Source organism: Pristiophorus japonicus, chromosome 12 (assembly GCF_044704955.1).
Source record: "Pristiophorus japonicus isolate sPriJap1 chromosome 12, sPriJap1.hap1, whole genome shotgun sequence".
NCBI classification, from domain to species: Eukaryota; Metazoa; Chordata; class Chondrichthyes; family Pristiophoridae; genus Pristiophorus; species Pristiophorus japonicus.
Genome location: NC_091988.1, coordinates 181098316 through 181119062, shown reverse-complemented (window position 1 = coordinate 181119062; position 20747 = coordinate 181098316). Strand labels below are relative to the sequence as shown.

General features: G+C 43.6%; 1 protein-coding gene across 17 annotated transcripts in view; it reads right to left on the bottom strand.

Annotated features, from left to right (window-relative positions):
- Positions 1–20747, bottom strand: part of LOC139277579 (band 4.1-like protein 1) — a 298694-nt gene that overhangs the window by 134967 nt on the left and 142980 nt on the right. For 15 of the 17 annotated variants that reach the window (XM_070896228.1, XM_070896234.1, XM_070896235.1 and 12 more), the window contains exons 2-3: positions 17154–17320; positions 12305–12508 (exon numbers count right to left, since the gene is read on the bottom strand). In XM_070896228.1, coding sequence (XP_070752329.1) covers positions 12305–12508; positions 17154–17306 — 357 coding nt within the window. In that variant the 5' untranslated portion in view covers positions 17307–17320. The remainder of the gene's footprint in view (positions 1–12304; positions 12509–17153; positions 17321–20747) is intronic. The other 2 variants (XM_070896233.1, XM_070896246.1) reach the window with 1 other exon arrangement.

Here is a 20747-nt window from a genome sequence, read left to right as displayed (position 1 = left end):
GTACGCCAATGTTGTTTCATTATTGGACTGCACCAGCAAATAATAGTATCCTACGGTAGCACAGGCATAATTGAGTGTCACTTTGGGGCTGTATTTATTTGTGGCTGACTCAAAATCTAATCAATTCTGGCAGAATTGATTCTCTTTTTGCTGCGGAGCAAAGAGAGAGTTAGCCATTTGATTTGGTGCAAACACTTTTGTGTTACAATATTGCAAGTGGCACAAAAATTCATTTTATCCTTGCTTGTTTTGCATCAATCGTCCATCGAAAGTCTGTCTTTCTTCTTAGCTATTCAACATAACAAAACTTCAGTCAGGAAAGGAAAAGGCAATTCCTCCATCGCTCTGGTGTCAAAAACACTTACCAGATTAATTGGAATGTTTTAACTCACAATCGACAGTGTCTTCTGCAGAAAGAGCATTAATATCCCATTTGCTTCATTCCCAATGGGAAACAGTATTATTTCTGCAACAGCTGCTACCAGCAGGGTTTGTTTTAAAATCAGGACCCAATTAGAGGTCAATCATTCAGATTTTTTTCTTTGTTCCTCGTCAGAAGCGCTCGTTGAAGTTCCAGGTACATTAATATTTATAGGTTTTTTTTTCAATGCTTTTTCTCGTGCTTATAAGATGAGCAACACTCGTGCTGGGATTGGAACACTTTTCAATTCGAAAGACCCAGTTTTTGCCTCAATCATTCATATACACCACAGCTCTGTCTGTTCTATTGCAACAATGTGCTTCAGCCTCGAGCTCAAAGAGAGCACTTCCAACTTTACCCAATGGCATTTTTCCACAGCATAACATTCTTTTTATTTCCCACACCAAGCAACATTGTCAATTAGTGCCAAATTGGAGATAGTTTTATGTTGTAGGCGCATGGAGACCGCCCAAAATGCATTTTGCATCGGATCCTCACCATCAGTAGACAGAATAAACTTTCATCCCATCAGTGTGGGCCTGGGTTTGAATCCAGGCCCCAAAGAGGAAAAGCTCTCGTCTAACCCACTGCACCACGCAGTTCACATACAAGCAGTTTCAATTGGCAGGGGTAACACTGTTTAATTCATTTTCTGCCCTGGGTCTTTCTATATTGTACTTTCGAAATGGAAATCAATATTTTACTGCGCACAACTACATGTGTAAAAGGAAAATGATTCCTTCCGACATCATTGCATTATATATGAACTCGTGCTAGGAAATGGGTTTGAAAATAACCATGCAGATAATAATGTGCTTTAAAAGGTTAAAGATAATGAAATATAAGCCATTTTGGTTCCACTTTAGTAACTCTACAGAACTCAAATCAATTCAAAGCTAATGTTTGATATTGTGCCAAAGCTATAGCAAGAACTAACTGCTCTCAAGTATATTAGGATATGAATTAAAACAATTTGCATGATCTACAGTTTTCAGATGCAATCCAAAATATATTGTTTGAAATTCCGTCAATTCCAGCTTGTAAATCAGCCAAGGTCTGCAGAAAATGTCAAGCAGTTGTTCTTGACCTCACAAAATATATTTTAAATTGATAAAGTTGTTTGACCAAGAGAAAGTGATGTGATCCCAACTGAAGCTCAAAATGCAGCGTCAGGAAATGTGTTCCTCCAAGATAGGCATTTCTCTTGGCTCCATTCTAAAAAGGTACTTACGCTCCTTCCTTGAAAAAAATATAACATCCATACTGACACCTGGGAATCCCTGGCCCAAGGCCGCCCAAAGTGGAGGAAAATCATCTGGGAAGGTGAACACCTTGAGGCTCTTCACCGACAGCAAGCTGAAGCCAAGATTCGATAGCGGAAGACCGCATAGCAACCCAGGCACTCCATTCACCCGTTCCTTCAACCACCGTTTGTCCCACCTGTGACCGAGACTGTAGGTCCTGTATTGGACTCCTCAGTCATCTGAGAACTCATTTTTAGTGTGGAAGCAAGTCATCCTCGACTCCGAAGGACTGCCTATGATGATGTACCCTTTCCAGTGCCATACACCATTCATAAGATAAGAAATAGGAGCAGGAGTAGAACATCCGGCCCCTCGAGCCTGCTCCGCCATTTAATACAATCATGGTTCTTCCGATCATGGATTTAGGTCCACTTCCCTTATCCCCTTTATCAGTTAAGAAACTGTCTATCTCTGTCTTAAATTTAGTCAATTTCCCAGCTTCCACAGCTCTGAGGCAGCGAATTCCACAGATTTACAACCCTCAGAAGGAATTCCTCCTCATCTCAGTTTTAAATGGGCGTCCACTTATTCTAAGATTATGCCCCCTAGTTCTAGTCTCCCCCATCAGTGGAAACATCCTCACTGCATCCGCCTTGTCAAGCCCCCTCATAATCTTATACATTTTGATAAGATCACCGCTCATTCTTCTGAATTCCAATGAGTAGAGGCCCAACCTACTCAACCTTTCCTCATAAGTCAACCCCCTCATCTCTGTAATCAACCTAGTGAACCTTCTCTGAACTGCCTCCAAAGCAAGTATATCCTTTTGTAAATATGGAAACCAAAACTGCAAGCAGTATTCCAGGTAAGGCCTCACCAATACCCTGTCCAACTGTAGCAAGACTTCCCTGCTTTTATACTCCATCCCCTTTGCAATCTTTCTCCATTTAAATAATAACTTGTTCTTCAATTTTTTTCTGCCAAAGTGCATAACCTCACAATTTCCAACATTTTACTCCATCTGCCAAATTTTTGCCCACTCACTTAGCCTGGCTATGTCCTTTTGCAGGTTTTTTTGTGCCCTCCTCATAATTTGCTTTCCTCCCATCTTTGTATCTTCAGCAAACTTGGCTACGTTACACTCAGTCCCTTCTTCCAAGTCATTAATATAGATTGTAAATAGTTGGGGTCCCAGCACTGATTCCTGCGGCACCCCACTAGTTACTGATTGCCAACCAGAGAATGAACCATTTATCCCAACTCTGTTTTCTGTTAGTTAGGCAATCCTCTATCCATGCTAATACATTACCCCCAACCCCGTGAACTTTTATCTTGTTCAATAACCTTTTATGTGGCACCTTGTCAAATACAGGCTAACTGGTCTGTAGTTTCCTGCTTTTTGTTTGTCTCCTTTTTTAAAATAAGATTGTTACATTTACAGTTTTCCAATCTGTTGGGACCTCTCCAGAATCCAGGAAATGTTGGTAAATTACAATCAATGCATCCACTATCCCTGCCACTACTTCTCTTAAGATCCAAGGATGCAAGCCATCAGGTCCAGGGGATTTATCTGCCTTTAGTCCCATTATCTCACTGAGTACCACCTCCTTAGTGATAGCCCCGTAACTATCCACTGTTGGGATATTATCTATGTCCTCTACCTTAAAGACAGATACAAAATATTTGTTCAGAGTTTCTGCCATCTCCGTGTTCCCCATCACTAATTCCCCGGTCCCGTCCTCTAAGGGACCAACATTTACTTTAGCCACTCTTCCTTTTTATATACCTGTGGAAACTCTTGCTATCGGTTTTTAAATTTTGTACTAGTTTATTTTCATAGTTTATCTTTCCTTTCTTAAATAATTTTTTGTCATTCTTTGCTGGCTTTTAAATATCACATGGATGAACTTCAACAATTGTACATCCCTGTCTGGAGTAAAAATTAAACGGGAAAGGTGGCTCAACCATGGCTAACAAGGGAAATTAGGGATAGTGTTAAATCCAAGGAAGAGGCATACAAATTGGCCAGAAAAAGCAGCAAACCTGAGGACTGGGAGAAATTTAGAATCCAACAGAGAAGGACAAAGTGTTTAATTAGGAGGGGGAAAATAGAGTATGGGAGGAAGCTTGCTGGGAACATAAAAACTGACTGCAAAAGCTTCTATAGAAATGTGAAGAGAAAGAGATTAGTGAAGACAAACATAGGTTCCTTGCAGTCAGAATCAGGTGAATTTATAATGGGGAACAGAGAAATGGCAGACCAATTGAACAAATACTTTGGTTCTGTCTTCATGAAGGAAAACACGAATAACCTTCCGGAAATACTAGGGGACAGAGGATCTAGCAAGAAGAAAGAACTGAAGGAAATCCTTATTATTCAGGAAATAGTGTTAGGGAAGTTGATGGGATTGAAGGCCGATAAATCCCCAGGGCCTGTTAGTCTGCATCCCAGAGTACTTAAGGAAGTGGCCCTTGAAATAGTGGATGCATCGGTGATCATTTTCCAACAGTCTATCAACTCTGGATCAGTTCCTGTGGACTGGAAGGTAGCTAATGTAATACCACTTTTTTAAAAAAGGAGGGAGAGAAAATGGGGAATTGTAGACCAGTTAGCCCGACATCGGTAGTGGGGACAATGTTGGAATCAATTATTAAAGATGAAATAGCAGCGCATTTGGAAAGCAGTGACAGGATCGGTCCAAGTCAGCATGGATTTATGAAAGGGAAATCATGCTTGACAAATCTTCTTGAATTTTTTGAGGATGTAACTAGTAGAGTGAACAAGGGAGAACCAGTGGATGTGATGTATTTGCACTTTCAAAAGGCTTTTGACAAGGTCCCACACAAGAGATTGGTGTGCAAAATTAAAGCACATGGTATTGGGGGTAATGTATTGACGTGGATAGAGAACTGGTTGGCAGACAGGAAGCAGACAGTCGGGATAAACGGGTCCTTTTCAGAATGGCAGGCAGTGACTAGTGGAGTGCCGCAGGGCTCAGTGCTGGGACCCCAGCTCTTTACAATATACATCAATGATTTAGATGAAGGAATTAAATGTAATATCTCCAAGTTTGCAGGTGACACTAAGCTAGGTGGCAGTGTGAGCTGTGAGGAGGACGCCAAGAGGCTGCAGGGTGACTTGGACAGGTTAGGTGAGCGGGCAAATGCATGGCAGATGCAGTATAATGTGATAAATGTGAGGTTATCCACTTTGGTGGCAAAAAACGCAGAGGCAGAATTTTATCTGAATGGCAGCAGATTAGGAAAAGGGGAGGTGCAACGAGACCTGGGTGTCATGGTACATCAGTCATTGAAAGTTGGCATGCAGGTATAGCAGGCAGTGAAGAAGGCAAATAGTATGTTGGCCTTCATAGCTAGGGGATTTGAGTATAGGAGCAGGGAGGTCTTACTGCAGTTGTACAGGGTCTTGGTGAGGCCTCACCTGGAATAGTGTGTTCAGTTTTGGTCTCCTAATCTGAGGAAGGACGTTCTTGCTATTGAGGGAGTGCAGCGAAGGTTCACCAGACTGATTCCCGGGATGGCAGGACTGACATATGAGGAGAGACTGGATTGACTGGGCCTGTATTCACTGGAGTTAAGAAGAATGAAAGGGGATCTCATAGAAACATATAAAATTCTGACGGGATTGGACAGATTAGATGCAGGAAGAATGTTCCCGATGTAGGGGAAGTCCAGAACCAGGGATCACAGTAAAGGATAAGCGGTAAGCCATTTAGGACCGAGATGAGGAGAAACTTCTTCACTCAGAGTTGCGAACCTGTGGAATTCTCTACCGCAGAGAGTTCTTGATGCCAGTTCATTGGATATGGCCCTTATGGCGAAAGGGATCAAGGGGTATGGAGAGAAAGCAGGGCAGGGGTACTGAGGTGAATGATCAGCAATGATCTTATTGAATGGTGGTGCAGGCTCGAAGGGCCGAATGGCCTACTCCTGCACGTATTTTCTCTGTTTCTATGTTTCTCAATCTTCTGTCCTCCCACTAGCTTTTGGCCACCTTGTTTTTAAATTGGATACTGCCCATTATTTCTTTAGTTAGCCACGGATGGCTCTCTTTTCTTGTACACCCTTTACTCTTCACTGGAATATATTTTTCTTCCATCACCATCAAAGACAAACAAGCACCACGACTGCTCCCTGGTCTCTCCCAAAGAGAACCGCAATTTGCCTCGAGGAAGTTTTTGAGAATGACCTGGTCAGCTCACCCAGGATTTTTCTTCCACCATCAGGCCTCAACCTGGCAGACACAGGTATCATATAATCAAGGGTGCAAATCTACATACCATTCTAATGCAGCGTTAATGTATTCTACAACCACTCGGTCAGAGCCAGTCCCTTCTGTACCCAGTGAATATGATATTACAGATTCAAATCTGATAAAGATAGACTTCAAATGTTATCTATCATGCTTGAGCTTTGCAAAGTAAGGCACAAAGGTGAACAGCACATGGATACATAAAGGGGACAAACATATAATTTCTATAAATTATTCAAAAATGACATTATCAAGTTGCATAAATTAAGCACTTTTATTAGTCTGGATATTTTTCTTGCGTAACATCCCAAAGGCGAATCTTTTATTTATTTTTATATGTTACTGAAGATAATCTGGGAACTTTGGAGGGGAGGGGGGGGGGGGGGGGGAGAAGAGAAAGAGGAGGGAAAGAGTGAATGCAGCTTTGACTGCTGTCAATCATCAAAATATTTTGATAAGAAAAGCCTTATTCGTTCCTTAATTTGTGATGAATGTCAGCTGACATTGCAAGTGGCTCCATCTCTTTGGCTACATTTCCCCTCTCTTCCAAAACTGCTGGCAACACACCATCCTCAGAAAACACTGTCCTTGCAAGCTACCACAACTCGGTGTTTGAATTTTTCCACTCAGGTTTCCGCCACTGCCACAGCATAGGAACGGCTCTAATCAATGTCACAAATTAAATCCTCTGACTGTAACCGTGGTGTATTTTCCCTCGTCACCCTCCTCGACCTCTCTGCAGATTTGACAGTCAGCCACACCATCCTCCTCCGTTGTCGAGCTGAATGGGGCTGCCTTCACTTGCTTCCATTCTTATCTACCCGATTGCAGCTGAAGAATTTCCTGTAATGGCTTCTCTTACACCCCACAACATTCATTCTTGGCCTCTCCTCTTCTTCATCTACTTAGCAACATCATCCGAAGAAAAGATAGTCAGCATCCACATTGACATTAATGACATTCAGTTGTACCTTTAACCGCTCCTCTGCCTCAGTGTTGTCGGATGGCATGAATGACAATTTCCTCCAATTACGTATAGTCTTCAAGCTGCACCATAAACTGAATACTGTCAACATTGACTCCATCTGCCTGCCCGGCCACAGTCTCAGGTTCAACCAGGCTGTTTGCAAACTCAGCATCATAATCGAACCCAAGCTGAGCTTCTGACCCCATTCCCTCTCCATCACAAAGACCATCTACTTTCAGCTCCACAACATCATCGACCTCTGGGCCTGCCTCACCCTCATCCTCATTATCTCCAGACTCGAATATTGCAATGCTCTCTTGGCCGGCCTCCATCCTGCAGTTCAACAAAAATTCTGCTGCACATATCCTATCCCGCACTGAGTCCCGCTAACCCATCACTCCTGTCCTTGCTGACCTACATTGATTCCTGATTCTCCAACGCCTCCCAACTTAAATTTCTCAGTCTCTTGTTTAAATCCCATCACAGCTTTCCCAATCCTACAACCCCCTCCCCATAATTATCCATTCTCCTGATTGTGGCCTCTCATGCATTTCCTTCTACCCCTTCTTTCATCCCACCATTTGCACCCATGCCTTCAGCAGTCTAGGTGCTACGCTCTGCAATTTCCTTCCTAAACTCCTCCACCTCATCACCACCTACCTCTCCTCCTTCAAGACCCTCCTCAAAATCTACATCTTTTCAATGTGTTTATATAAGTGCAAATGGTTTGCATCATCATTATTACTCAAAGATAAATGCACAGTAGTAATATATACACTACATGGAAGTTTTTCACTGCTAGAGTATTTCCCAGTTGGGTAAGAATCCAGTGTGGATCTGCTGTTCACTTTCTCTGATTATCTCCCAAAAGGCTGTGGATACTGGGCCAATTGGAAAATTTGAAGGTTGAGATCGATAAAAGTTCACAGGGTTGGGGGTAATATATTAGCATGGATAGAGGATGGGCTAACGAACAGAAAACAGAGTCGGGATAAATGGCTCATTCTCTGGTTGGCAACCAGTAACTACTGGGGTGCCGCAGGGATCCCAACTGTTCACAATCTATATTAACGACTTGGAAGAAGGGACTGAGTGTAACGCAGCCAAGTTTGCTGACGATACAAAGATGGGAGGAAAAGCAGTGCGTGAAGAGGACACAAAAAAATCTGCAAAAGGACATAGACAGGCTAAGTGAGTGGGCAAAGAATTTGGCAGATGGAGCATAATGTTGGAAAGAATGAGGTCATGCACTTTGGCAGAAAAAAATCAAAGACCAAGTTATTATTTAAATGGAGAAAGATTGCAAAGTGCTGCAGTACAGCGGGACCTGGGGGTACTTGTGCATGAAACAAAAGGATAGTATGCAGGTACAGCAAGTGATCAGGAAGGACAATGGAATTTTGGCCTTTATTGCAAAGGCGATGGAGTATAAAAGCAAGGAAGTCTTGCTACAGCTATGAGGGATACTGCGTGCAGTTTTGGTTTCCATACTTACAAAAGGATATACTTGCTTTGGAGGCAGTTCAGAGAAGGTTCACTAGGTTGATTCCGGGGATGAGGGGGTTGACTTATGAAGAAAGGTCGAGTAGGTTGGACCTCTACTCATTGGAATTCAGAAGAATGAGAGGTGATCTTATCGAAACGTGTAAAATTGTGAGGGGGTTCGACAAGGTGGATGCAGAGAGGATGTTTCCACTGATGGGGGAAACTAGAACTAGAGGGGGCATAATCTTAGAATAAGGGGCCGCCTATTTAAAACTGAGATGAGAGAAATTTCTTCTGAGGGTTGTAAATCTGTGGAATTCGCTGCCTCGGAGAGCTGTGGAAGCTGGGACATTGAATAAATTTAAGACAGAAAGAGACAGTTTCTTGAGCGATAAGGGGATAAGGGGATAAGGGGTTATGGGGAGCGGGCAGGGAAGTGGAGCTGAGTCCACAATCAAATCAGCCATGATCTTATTGAATGGCGGAGCAGATTCAAGGAGAAATATGGTCTACTCCTGCTCCTATTTCTTATGTTCTTATGATAGATTTTTATTACATAAGCATATCAAAGGACAAGCAAAAGGCACATAAATGGAGTTACGGTACAGGTCTAATGGAACGGTAGAACAGGCTTGAGAGGGTGAATGGCAGACTCCTTTTCTTCTTGTTTTTACACAGACTGCCACCATCAGAGATTGAAGATTCAAGAGCAAAAAAAAGAGAAGATTGAAAATGTCAGAAAAAAAAGGAATGATTATTAAACACATTTGGGGAGAGAGAACAAAAATGAAGTGATCATAACAGAGAGATGAACGAGGGAGAAACTTTGGATACAATTAAGTGTCGACTCCCTGGATTTTCCTGAGGCTAACATGTGTCTTGTTGGTGGACAGAGTAGCTTGTTAAAAAAGGCAATTGTAAAGCAGCATCAATGCTATTTTCTCGCATCAATGCGTATATTTTTACGAAATAGCACTAAACTTTTAACACTGGTATTTTGGTGCACTCGCCACCCACTCACATCTACTTACATGTTTGTACATGAGGTCCAGCATTCTCCACAGTTGAAGAATGATAAACATTACTAAATTGTTGACACATTTTTCATCTTTCAGCCAACTAGCTGAGAGATGGAACACCCTTCATTAATTGTGGAACACTGCTTTGTTATATGACAATCTGGTGGAACAATTGATCAAATGTGCTCAATTTTCTCTGAAAACCGTAATTAAACTTCAGAGGATTGCACCTGCTACATCAACAAATATGTAAATAGGCACAATGCTGAGCATTGCTTCAAGTGAGTAGCATCATTACTGCACACACGTCATTTCCCTTCTTTATACTCTGCTCACGCTGGTATAGAAAAATAAATCCTCAATGAATTAATTTTCTTTGTTGTCATCATAGGCAGTCCCTCGGGATTGAGGAAGACTTGCTTCCAGTCCTGAAGTGAGTTCTTTGGTAGCTGAACAGTCCAATATGAGCGCCACAGACTATGTCACAGCTAGGACGGATAGTCGTTGAGGGAAGGGGTCGGTGGGATTGGTTTACCGCACACTCTTTCCGCTGCCTGCGCTTGATTTTTGCATGCTCTCGGCGACGAGACTCGAGGTGCTCAGCACCCTCTCGGATGCACTTCCTCCACTTCGGGCGGTCTTGGGCCAGGGACTCCCAGGTGTCAGTGGGGATGTCGCACTTTATCAGGGAGGCTTTGAGGGTGTCCTTATAGGTGTTTCCGTTGCCCACCTTTGGCTCATTTGCCGTGAAGGAGCTCCAAGTAGAGCACTTGCTTTGGGAGTCTCGTGTCTGGCATGCGGACTATGTGGCCTGACCAGTGGGGCTGATCAAGTGTGCTCAGTGCTTCAATGCTGGGGATGTTAGCCTGATGTTGGTGTGCCTGTCCTCCCAGGGGATTTGTAGGATCTTGTGGAGTCATCGTTGGTGATATTTCTCCAGCAACTTGAGGTGTCTGCTGTATATAATCCATGTCTCTGAGCCATACAGGAGGGCAGGTATTACTACAGCCCTGTAGACCATGAGCGTGGTGGCAGTTTTGAGGGCCTGGTCTTCAAACACACTTTTCCGAAGGCTGCACTGGCGCACTGGAGGCGGTGTTGGATCTCGTCATCGATGCCTGCTCTTGTTGATAGCAGGCTCCCAAGATATGGGAAGTGGTCCACGGTGTCCAGGGCCACGTCGTGGATCTTGATGACTGGGGGGCAGTGCTGTGCGGCGAGGACAGGCTGGTGGAGGACCTTTGTCTTACGGATGTTTAGCGCAAGGCCCATGCTTTCGTACGCCTCAGTAAATACGTCGATTATATCCTAGAGTTCAGCCTCCGTATGTGCGCAGACGCAGGTGTCATCCGCGTACTGTAGCTCGACGACAGAGGTTGGGGTGGTCTTGGACCTGGCCTGGAGATGGCGCAGGTTGAACATGTTCCCACTGGTTCTGTAGTTTAGTTCCACTCCAGCAGGGAGCTTGTTGACTGAGGTGGAGCATGGCGGCAAGAAAGATTGAGAAGAAGGTTGGGGTGATGACGCAGCCCTGTTTGACCCCAGTCCGTACGTGGATTGGGTCTGTGGTGGATCCATTGGTAAGGATCACGGCTTGCATGTCGTCGTGGAGCAGGCAGAGGATGGCAACGTGCAGACTGCCTTTGTCGTGCAGCCTCAACTGACAAGATCTGCTGCAAGGCCAGTAGAACAATACCCAAGTCAGATCTGATGCTTATACGCGTTACACCATACAAAGCCATCATCTATTTTAGTCCAATTTCATGTTGAAGGGATACTGGTTTTACGGAAAAGTGCTTCACAATCCTTTTTTATTTGAGATAAAGGCCAAAGGGGCTGTTGTTAACTCTTATTAATGTTACCTCTACCTAACTGGCACAATGATTCATTTGTATTATGCAATGGTGTTTGTAAATTAGAAAATGCTTTTCCAATCATATCTTTACAGGAGTTTATGCCTCTTTACAATCGGTTCCAAAAAATAAAGAGTATTTACCATCATCGCACAGAGAGAAAGTGGTATGTACAGACAAAACAACAGCTTGAGTTACTGCCAGTGATTCCATTTTGCAAGAAGCCTAGATATTTCAAATGCATTTTAAGAGATGTATCGTAGCTATCATTTTTATCAAGGCCTGCAGCGATTGCAGTTCTTTCCAAGTACCAGTCAAAGCAACTGCTGAAACTGACCCATTTACAATTCTCCGCACTGCACAGCACGCCCCCATTGCATTGAAAAAGTTCTGCATGTAAATACAACTTCAGGGTATTGGGATGGCAACAAGGGAGTGCAGGAGTGCTGCGCCCAGCTCCGCCGCAGTGCTGAAGACCGCTGCCAACCTCTGCTCGCCCCCCCCCCCCTTTCACTACTGATCCCTCAATCATTTTACTCCCCTTCTCCTGGTTGTCCCCCTTCCTCCCAATTGCCACCCCCCACCTCCTCCACTCCGCACTCTCCCAGGACCCACACAAGGGCTTCTGCCAGACCCCCCGAACTTGAAATCCTCTTCGCCGGGGAGCTGCCCAGCACGTGCTTCATGTAAACGATGCTCAAGGTCCAATATCCGATGGGCCTGGAGCCTACCCATAGCAATGTCGGGATCTTTCCTGCATTCAGTTCACGCCGGCAGGCCAATGTTTAAAAATAAAATTAAACACAAGCCAAAGAAAGAAACGAAAGACACAAAAGCTAAAGGGTCCAGAAAGACGGCAAGTGGTAACTGACTATGTCCTTGTTGTGACCAATTGTATTGTTGATCAATCAATTGAGCTTTGAAATTATGCAATGTGATTCCATTGTGTAAATACTAAGCTCACTCATACCAAATTCTATTTTAGTGGAGGTTGTTAGCCCATTTAAAATGAAGCTTTAATAAAGCAGGTAGTGCCCCTTACCTCCACTTCACACTCAAATTCTGTGCCATCCAGAAGGGCCACCTTGCATGGCATGGTCTTTGGTTTCTTGGATCCCTTTAATGGAGATTTGGGGGTTTTGCCAGGTGTTGTCCTTTCTGATGTTTTGTCATCATCAGTTTCTCCAACGTCTAACTCTTCAACTACTTTTGGAATGGTTTCTGTTTTTTTATCTTTCTCAGCATTCTGCAGGCAAAAAAAAAAACAGTGGAAGACTCCAAATCAAATACATCAAGAGTTCAGTTTTCCTAGTGTGCATGGATGCACAAATCTGTTTTACAATTCGGCAAGTGTCCAAAATAATTTTTAAAAACCAAAATGGATTTGCCTTTTTATGCTGCATGCTTTTCCTTACTTGCATTTGGCCAAAGACATAATCTAAATTTATTGAGCAACAGTTTTAGAATTTTGGTGTTGGTCTAAAATAAGTTTGCATGTCAAAATCATTGCATAATTCACCATAAATATATCACTACAAATTTATGACATTAAAAAAAACCGCCACATCATAATCTTTTTCACACGGCAATCATTTTTCTCAATGAGATTGGCATTCCAGAAAAATAGCAAAAATTCTTCAGATTCAACAGTCAGTTTTGTTGGCTAGTATCTCAGCCAGGAGTCAAACCCTCAATGCCAGTTGAACAGGATCCCTCTTTCGCTCTGCTTCAGCTACGGTTTCTTACATTTCTAAATTGTTTCCCACCTCTATTTATTTATTATTCAGTTTGAGCTTTTAGTTGAAGAAAGTGTGCTAAATATTTTAAGACGTGTTTAATTAATAAAGTCAGACAGCAACTAGCTGTGAGAATAGCTCATGTTTAAACCAGGAGTTGGCAAGTGTCACTGGTCTGTAATGAGAATTTTTCAGTTTTCCAAATCTAGCGCTGTCAGAAAATTATCTTGATTGGTACAAAAGATGTGTGACTATTGATTTCCAGAAATTCAGTGACTTATGATTCCCAGATAGGGCAGTGTCTCAGCACTGCCTTCACTACAGGTATCTGCAGGAGCGACCAATGGAGTGCATAAAATAAAATACATTCCAAATAAGTAGTGGTTGCCATGTTAACGGAGACACAATGACATTTCATTTGGGCTGCATGAAGTGCTTTCCTTCTCTAATAAAATATGTTGTGAAGTAAATGACAAGAGTACAAATTCCTTGTGTCTGCTGTGTGCAGTATGCCTACTGTTTTATGTCATGACCAGTGTCCGTGTGTGATCTCCACCGTACCCACTCCAAGGCCAATATATCCTTCTATGATGCAGTGACCAGAACTAAATGCAGCACTTCAGATGGGGTCTAACCAGAGCTCTGTATTCCAGCTTATTCCAACTCCTTTGTATTTCAGCCCCCGAGATTAACGTTATCAGCCCTTTTAAAAAAAAAAATTGTACCTTTCCACTAGCTTTTAGTGATTTCTGTACATGGACCCGCTAAATCTCTCTGCTCATACATAGGGGCCAAGTTTCGGCCTGAGTTTCGCCTGTTTTTTTGGAGCAACTGGTTTAGAATGGAGTATCTTAGAAATTGCAATTCTCGGCATTTAGTTTGCTCCAGTTCTAGTCAGTTAGAACAATTTCAGTTTGGAACAGATTTTCTTTTTCCAAAAGGGGGCTGTCTGGCCACTTACGCCCATTTTGAAAGTTTAGGCAGTGAAAACATACTCCAAACTAACTTAGAATGGAGTAAGTGTAGATTTTTGTGCGCTCAGAAAAACCTTGTCTACACTTAGAAAATCAGGCGTAGTTACAAACATTAAAAACTTCAGTTTTACAAATAAAGAGCCATCATCAATAATAAATGATAAATACATCAATAAATCAACCAATAAATTAATAAAAAATAAAAGCACACTTTTTAAAAAAATCAATAAAACAAAACATTTTCTACTTACCGACTGCAGCACCGGGAGTCCTCCAACAGCGTGCTGGGACGGCCCCCCCAGGTGTGTCTCTATCTCTCTGTCTGTCTCTCCTCTCCTCCAGAAACACAGACACTGACAGACAGAGAGTGAGAGGGGAGAGAGGGGAGAGAAGGGAGAGGAAAGAGAGGGGAGAGAAGGGAGAGGAAAGAGAGGGGAGAGAAGGGAGAGGAAAGAGAGGGGAGAGAAGGGAGAGGAAAGAGAGGGGAGAGAAGGGAGAGGAAAGAGAGGGGAGAGAAGGGAGAGGAAAGAGAGGGGAGAGAAGGGAGAGGAAAGAGAGGGGAGAGAAGGGAGAGGAAAGAGAGGAGAGAGAAGGGAGAGGAAAGAGAGGAGAGAGAAGGGAGAGGAAAGAGAGGAGAGAAGGGAGAGGAAAGAGAGGAGAGAAGGGAGAGGAAAGAGAGGAGAGAAGGGAGAGGAAAGAGAGGAGAGAAGGGAGAGGAAAGAGAGGAGAGAAGGGAGAGGAAAGAGAGGAGAGAAGGGAGAGGAAAGAAGGGAGAGGAAAGAGAGGAGAGAAGGGAGAGGAAAGAGAGGAGAGAAGGGAGAGGAAAGAGAGGAGAGAAGGGAGAGGAAAGAGAGGAGAGAAGGGAGAGGAAAGAGAGGAGAGAAGGGAGAGGAAAGAGAGCAGAGAAGGGAGAGGAAAGAGAGCAGAGAAGGGAGAGGAAAGAGAGCAGAGAAGGGAGAGGAAAGAGAGCAGAGAAGGGAGAGGAAAGAGAGCAGAGAAGGGAGAGGAAAGAGAGCAGAGAAGGGAGAGGAAAGAGAGCAGAGAAGGGAGAGGAGAGAAGGGGGAGAGAAGAAGAGGGAGAGGAAGAAGGGAGGGAGGGAGAGAAGGGAGAAAGGAGAGGGAGGCTGAACGGGCCAGGCCCAAGACTTCAGCCCAGCATCGGATTTACAGGTAGGTGGCGTCGGGTCCGGGGGGGGGGGGGGGGGAGGGAGCGGAGGTCGGGTCGGAAAGCAGGAGCTGGGCGTGGGAGGCAGCCTTATCCACGCAGCCCCAGTGAGGCCATTCGGCCAGGGCTAGGGGCTGCGTGCTTCGGGCCCCTCCCACAAAGTTTTGGGCGCCTGGAGCTACTGCACATGCGCGCCCAGTGTAGCGCGCATGTGCAGAGGTCCCGGCACTGTTTTCAGCACAGGGACCTGGCTCCGCCCCCCACAGCTCGTGCTGCGCCGCGCCCAGCTCCAGAGGACCTGCAGGGAGCCAGAGAATAGGTAAGTTTTTTTTTAGGCGCACTTTGTGGCGCAAAAAACAGGCGTCCAGGTCGGGGCTGCGCTGTTCTAGGCGCGGCCCGAAACTTGGGCCTATAGTTCCTAGCTTCTCACTATTTAGAAAATCCTCTGATTTATCTTTCTTTAGTCCAAAGTGAATGATATTATACATTTTCCTACATTTAACTCCATCTGTCCCAGTTTTGTCACTCACTTATTCTATCAATGTCCCTTTGCAATTTTCTGCTCCCATCTACACGGTTTACTGTGCCACCTAATTTATCATCATCAACAAACTTACATTATACAGCTCTTTCATCCAAGTTTTTTTATAAATATAGTAAAAAGTGGAGTCTCTGGCACAGATCCCTGCAGAACAACTAGTCACATCATGCCAATTTGAGTACATGCCCATTATCCCTATATCATGTCTCCTATCTCGTAACCAATTCCCTATCCAAGCCAATAGATCGCCTCCAATTCCATGCACTCACATTTCTGTCAACAATCTTTTATGTGGAACCTCTTCGAATGCCTTGTGAAAGTCCATATAAATAACAGCCATAGACACCCCCTTATCGATCATGTTTGTTACCTCCTCAAAAAATGCAACTAGGTTCATGAGACTTGACTGACCCTTTACAAATCCATGCTGTCTCTCTGATCAGCTCATTTGTCCAAATGCTCAGTCATTCTGTCCCAAATAACAGATTCTAGTAACTTCCCCACAACTGACGTTGGACTAATAGGCCTATAAGTTCCAGGTTTCTCTCTTAAACTTCTTAAATAATGGAGTAACATTGGTAGTTTTCCAATCCAAGGGGACAATTCCTGTATCAAGAATTTTGGAAGATCATGACTAAAGTAAACAATTTCCTCACCTATTTCTATTCCACCTGAGGTGGAAACCATCAGGTCCTGGAAATTTGTCTATCTTTAATCTCGTTCGTTTCTTCATTACCAGTTTTGTTTTTATATTGAATCTAGTTAGCTCATCTGCTTGATTTATTTTTAGTTTGCGTTGCATCTCTGGTGCTATATCCTCATCCTCTACAGTGAAGAGCGACACAAAGTACAGGTTGAACCTCCCTTATCTGGGACTCCCTTATCCAGCACCACCCCTTGTCCAGCACCATTCCCTGCCACTCCGACATGAACAAATTGAAGTCCTTCCTCGCTGCTGACTCCCGCAATCGCTGGCCTGACCCCGCGATCCACCACCCCACATGATCTATCTACCGCACTCCCAGCCCCAAGCCAGCCAGCACCGATATCCCCTTGCTCAGTACCCATGCCATCCAATTTAACGTGACCGGCAAAATCCCTTATCCGGCACAGGCCAGGTCCCGAGGGTGCCGGATAAAAAAAAAGAGGTTCAACCTGCAGCTATTTCGTAAATCTGCCATTTCCTGATTTTCAATTACAGTGCCACTTGTGCCTGGTCATTAAGGGGTCCATGTTACTCTGAGCCAACTGTTTTTCTCCGTTCCAATTGGTTATTTTCTACTTGCATTATTCACCAATCAAATCCTTGCGGCCCAATTTGCAATTTTCTCTCATCGAACAGAGAAAGCTGCACAATTACATTCCAGGCACCACGGTAGCTCCTCACACAGCCCAGTTGTACACCTCTTAAAAACAAAAAAAGGTGTCATATGAAAAACACAAGGGACAAAAAAATAATTGCAAATGTTGCCTACCATTACCTGGCCCTGCTGGTTGGTGTTGGTGTCTGGTGCCCGATGGTCTTTATTGGCTGCCATCTCTTGTTGGACGACAGGCTGCTGCTCCTGCTGAGGGGGTTCCTGCTGAACATTCGTTAACTCTGAATCCGCGCCGGATTCCGTTGTCATAGTTACAAATTATTCTGGAAAAAAAAGAATTAGATGCTAAGTACAAGATGAAAGCCAATTTCAAAAGCTTCAGGAGGAGAAAAGACAAACTAATATTTCAAGCACAAAACAGGGCATTTGGCGGTTTGACTTTGAATACTACCAGCAATTTCCAACATTTATTAAAATCTGCCATAATAAATTACTTGTCACCGAATGCGCCAGAAAAGGAAATTACTACGTTGTGCCCCATCATGAATGTTAAATGCAGAAAGCTGTCAGCAACAAATGGACACACACTGCATTCAGATCAGTATCTCTCAGCAGGGTTGGTTTGCGAGCTAATTTTCAAACAGTGATCTGCTTTTGTTTGTGAATGTAATGTACATGAAATAGATCTCTCCAGCAGTTGCAGGATATTTTTCTATGACATTTACTGAACCTTATTAGAACCGGTGTTGCTGAAAAACACAAGAGCACATCTGGGATTAATTCATGTCAGCATCAGTTTCACTGAAACTAGAAACCGCTGAATAGCTATTCCTTAATTGGCCATGTGTTTGCAAATTGATGCACCATTTAGGTTTCATTTTACAGGTAGTGGTGGTTGGAGGTGAGGGGGGGAATAAGTGGGGATGCAATGAATGGAACAATGGGTGCAAATGATAGGGGGAAATAATTTCAAATTTAGAAGAGAGAGGGAAAATCTATTAATTGTGAAATTCAAGTGTTTAAACTTAAAAATGCTTTATGCTCCTGGACCCCCTATAACTTTATGCCTTCAGTGTTTGATTTCCTCTTCAGGCTTTTGTGTCCTTATGCTTGCTTCTTTCACTACAAGTTAAGGAATGCATACTGAGTATATCTACGACCGTACAAACCCGTGCAACTACTTATTTTCACCAACGATAAGCTTAGGATGAAGGCCAGTCTTGAGATGTCAGCTTTGTGGAGGCTGCGTCAGCTTTTTCTGTTGGTCACCTTTTGCTAGTTTCTACCTTGGCTGCAGACAGTCATAGCACCCTCACCTAGTGCACTAAAAAACATGGCAGGCCAAGTGAAGGGGACCAAACGCATTCTCTTAAAATAAATTCCTTTTCAAAGTGACATTAAGTTCACCTTTTGTTCCTGTCCACAGCAGAATGACAACATTTTTGACTGCTAACCCAGATTCAAGGCAGCTCCCTTAAATATTAATTTGGGACAAAACTTTCTACTGCATAGCAATTTTTTAAAGTTTCAAAACGACTAATTATTAACTTCATGCAGCATAGATATAACAATATTATTATCTGTCAGTATGCAAATACTCCATTATACATTCATGTTCTTCCTGGCCTCACAAAAAAGAAAAAGAAAAAGTTGGGAGCCATTTTTGGAGTGGCCACGATTTAGACCAATCACTGCAGCACACAATCCGCCCATTTATCTTCAGAATTCCAATCAGGGTGAGACAACAGCACAAGGCCCTGCTTTGCTATCTGAACAGCCTCCCGCCCAAAACAGACGCGTGTGCTGTTTGTCCATTTACAAGCCCACAAATATTAATACCTTTATAACAATGATTAATATCTGCAACAGTTTTCTGGTGGATAATGGAAGCAATAACTCATTCAAGAGACATGTATATAGAGAGGTTTATATAGAAGGACAGTTAGTAGGCCGCAGAGCTTCCTTCAACGGCACTTACTTTTGTGACCTTTTTGTGCTCATTATTCTTGTATCTAAAATTACACTAATGTTACACTATGGAATCATAGAAACAAAGAAAATAGGTGCAGGAGTAGGCCATTCGGCACTTCGAGCCTGCACAGCCAATGAGTCCTTGGCTGAACATGCAACTTCAGTACCCCATTCCTGCTTTCTCGCCATACCCCTTGATCCCCCGAGTAGTAAGGACGTCATCTAACTCCTTTTTGAATATATTTAGTGAATTGGCCTCAACAACTTTGTGGTAGAGAATTCCACAGGTTCACCACTCTCTGGGTGAAGAAGTTTCTCCTCATCTCGGTCCTAAATGGCTTACCCCTTATCCTTAGACTGTGACCCCTGGTTCTGGACTTCCCCAACATTGGGAACATTCTTCCTGCATCTAACCTGTCTAAACCCATCAGAATTTTAAACGTTTCTATGAGATCCTCTCTCATTCTTCTGAACTCCAGTGAATACAAGCCCAGTTGATCCAGTCTTTCTTGATAAGTCAGTCCCGCCATCCCGGTGAACTTTCGCTGCACTCCCTCAATAGCAAGAATGTCCTTCAAGTTAGGAGACCAAAACTGTACACAATACTCCAGGTGTGGCCTCACCAAGGCCCTGTACAACTGTAGTCACACCTCCCTGCCCCTGTACTCAAATCCCCTCGCTATGAAGGCCAACATGCCATTTGCTTTCTTAACCGCCTGCTGCACCTGCATGCCAACCTTCAATGACTGATGTACCATGACACCCAGGTCTCGTTGCACCTCCCCTTTTCCTAATCTGTCACCATTCAGATAATTGTCTGTCTCTGTTTTTACCACCAAAGTGGATAACCTCACATTTATCCACATTATACTTCATCTGCCATGCATTTGCCCACTCACCTAACCAAGTCACTCTGCAGCCTCACAGCATCCTCCTCACAGCTCACACTGCCACCCGCAAATTTGAAGATACTACATTTAATCCCCTCGTCTAAATCATTAATGTACAATGTAAACATCTGGGGCCCCAGCACAGAACCTTGTGATACCCCACTAGTCACTGCCTGCCATTCTGAAAAGTACCCATTTACTCCTACTCTTTGCTTCCTGTCTGCCAACCAGTTCTCAATCCACGTCAGCACACTACCCCCAATCCCATGTGCTTTAACTTTGCACATTAATCTCTTGTGTGGGACCTTGTTGAAAGCCTTCTAAAAGTCCAAATATACCACATCAACTGGTTCTCCCTTGTCCACTCTACTGGAAAGATCCTCAAAAAATTCCAGAAGATTTGTCAAGCATGATTTTCCTTTCATAAATCCATGCTGACTTTGACCTATCATGTCACCTCTTTCCAAATGCACTGCTATGACATCCTTAATAATTGATTCGATTATTTTACCCATTACCGATGTCAGGCTGACCGGTCTATAATTCTCTGTTTTCTCTCTCCCTCCTTTTTTAAAAAGTGGGGTTACATTGGCTACCCTCCACTCCATCGGAACTGATCCAGAGTCTATGGAATGTTGGAAAATGACTGTTAATGCATCCGCTATTTCCAAGGCCACCTCCTTAAGTACTCTGGGATGCAGACCATCAGGCCCTGGGGATTTATTGGCCTTCAATCCCATCAATTTCCCCAACACAATTGCCCGACTAATAAGGATTTCCCTCAGTTCCTCCTTCTTACTAATCCCTCTGACCCCTTTTATATCCGGAAGGTTGTTTGTGTCCTCCTTAGTGAATACCAAACCAAAGTGCTTGTTCAATTGGTCTGCCA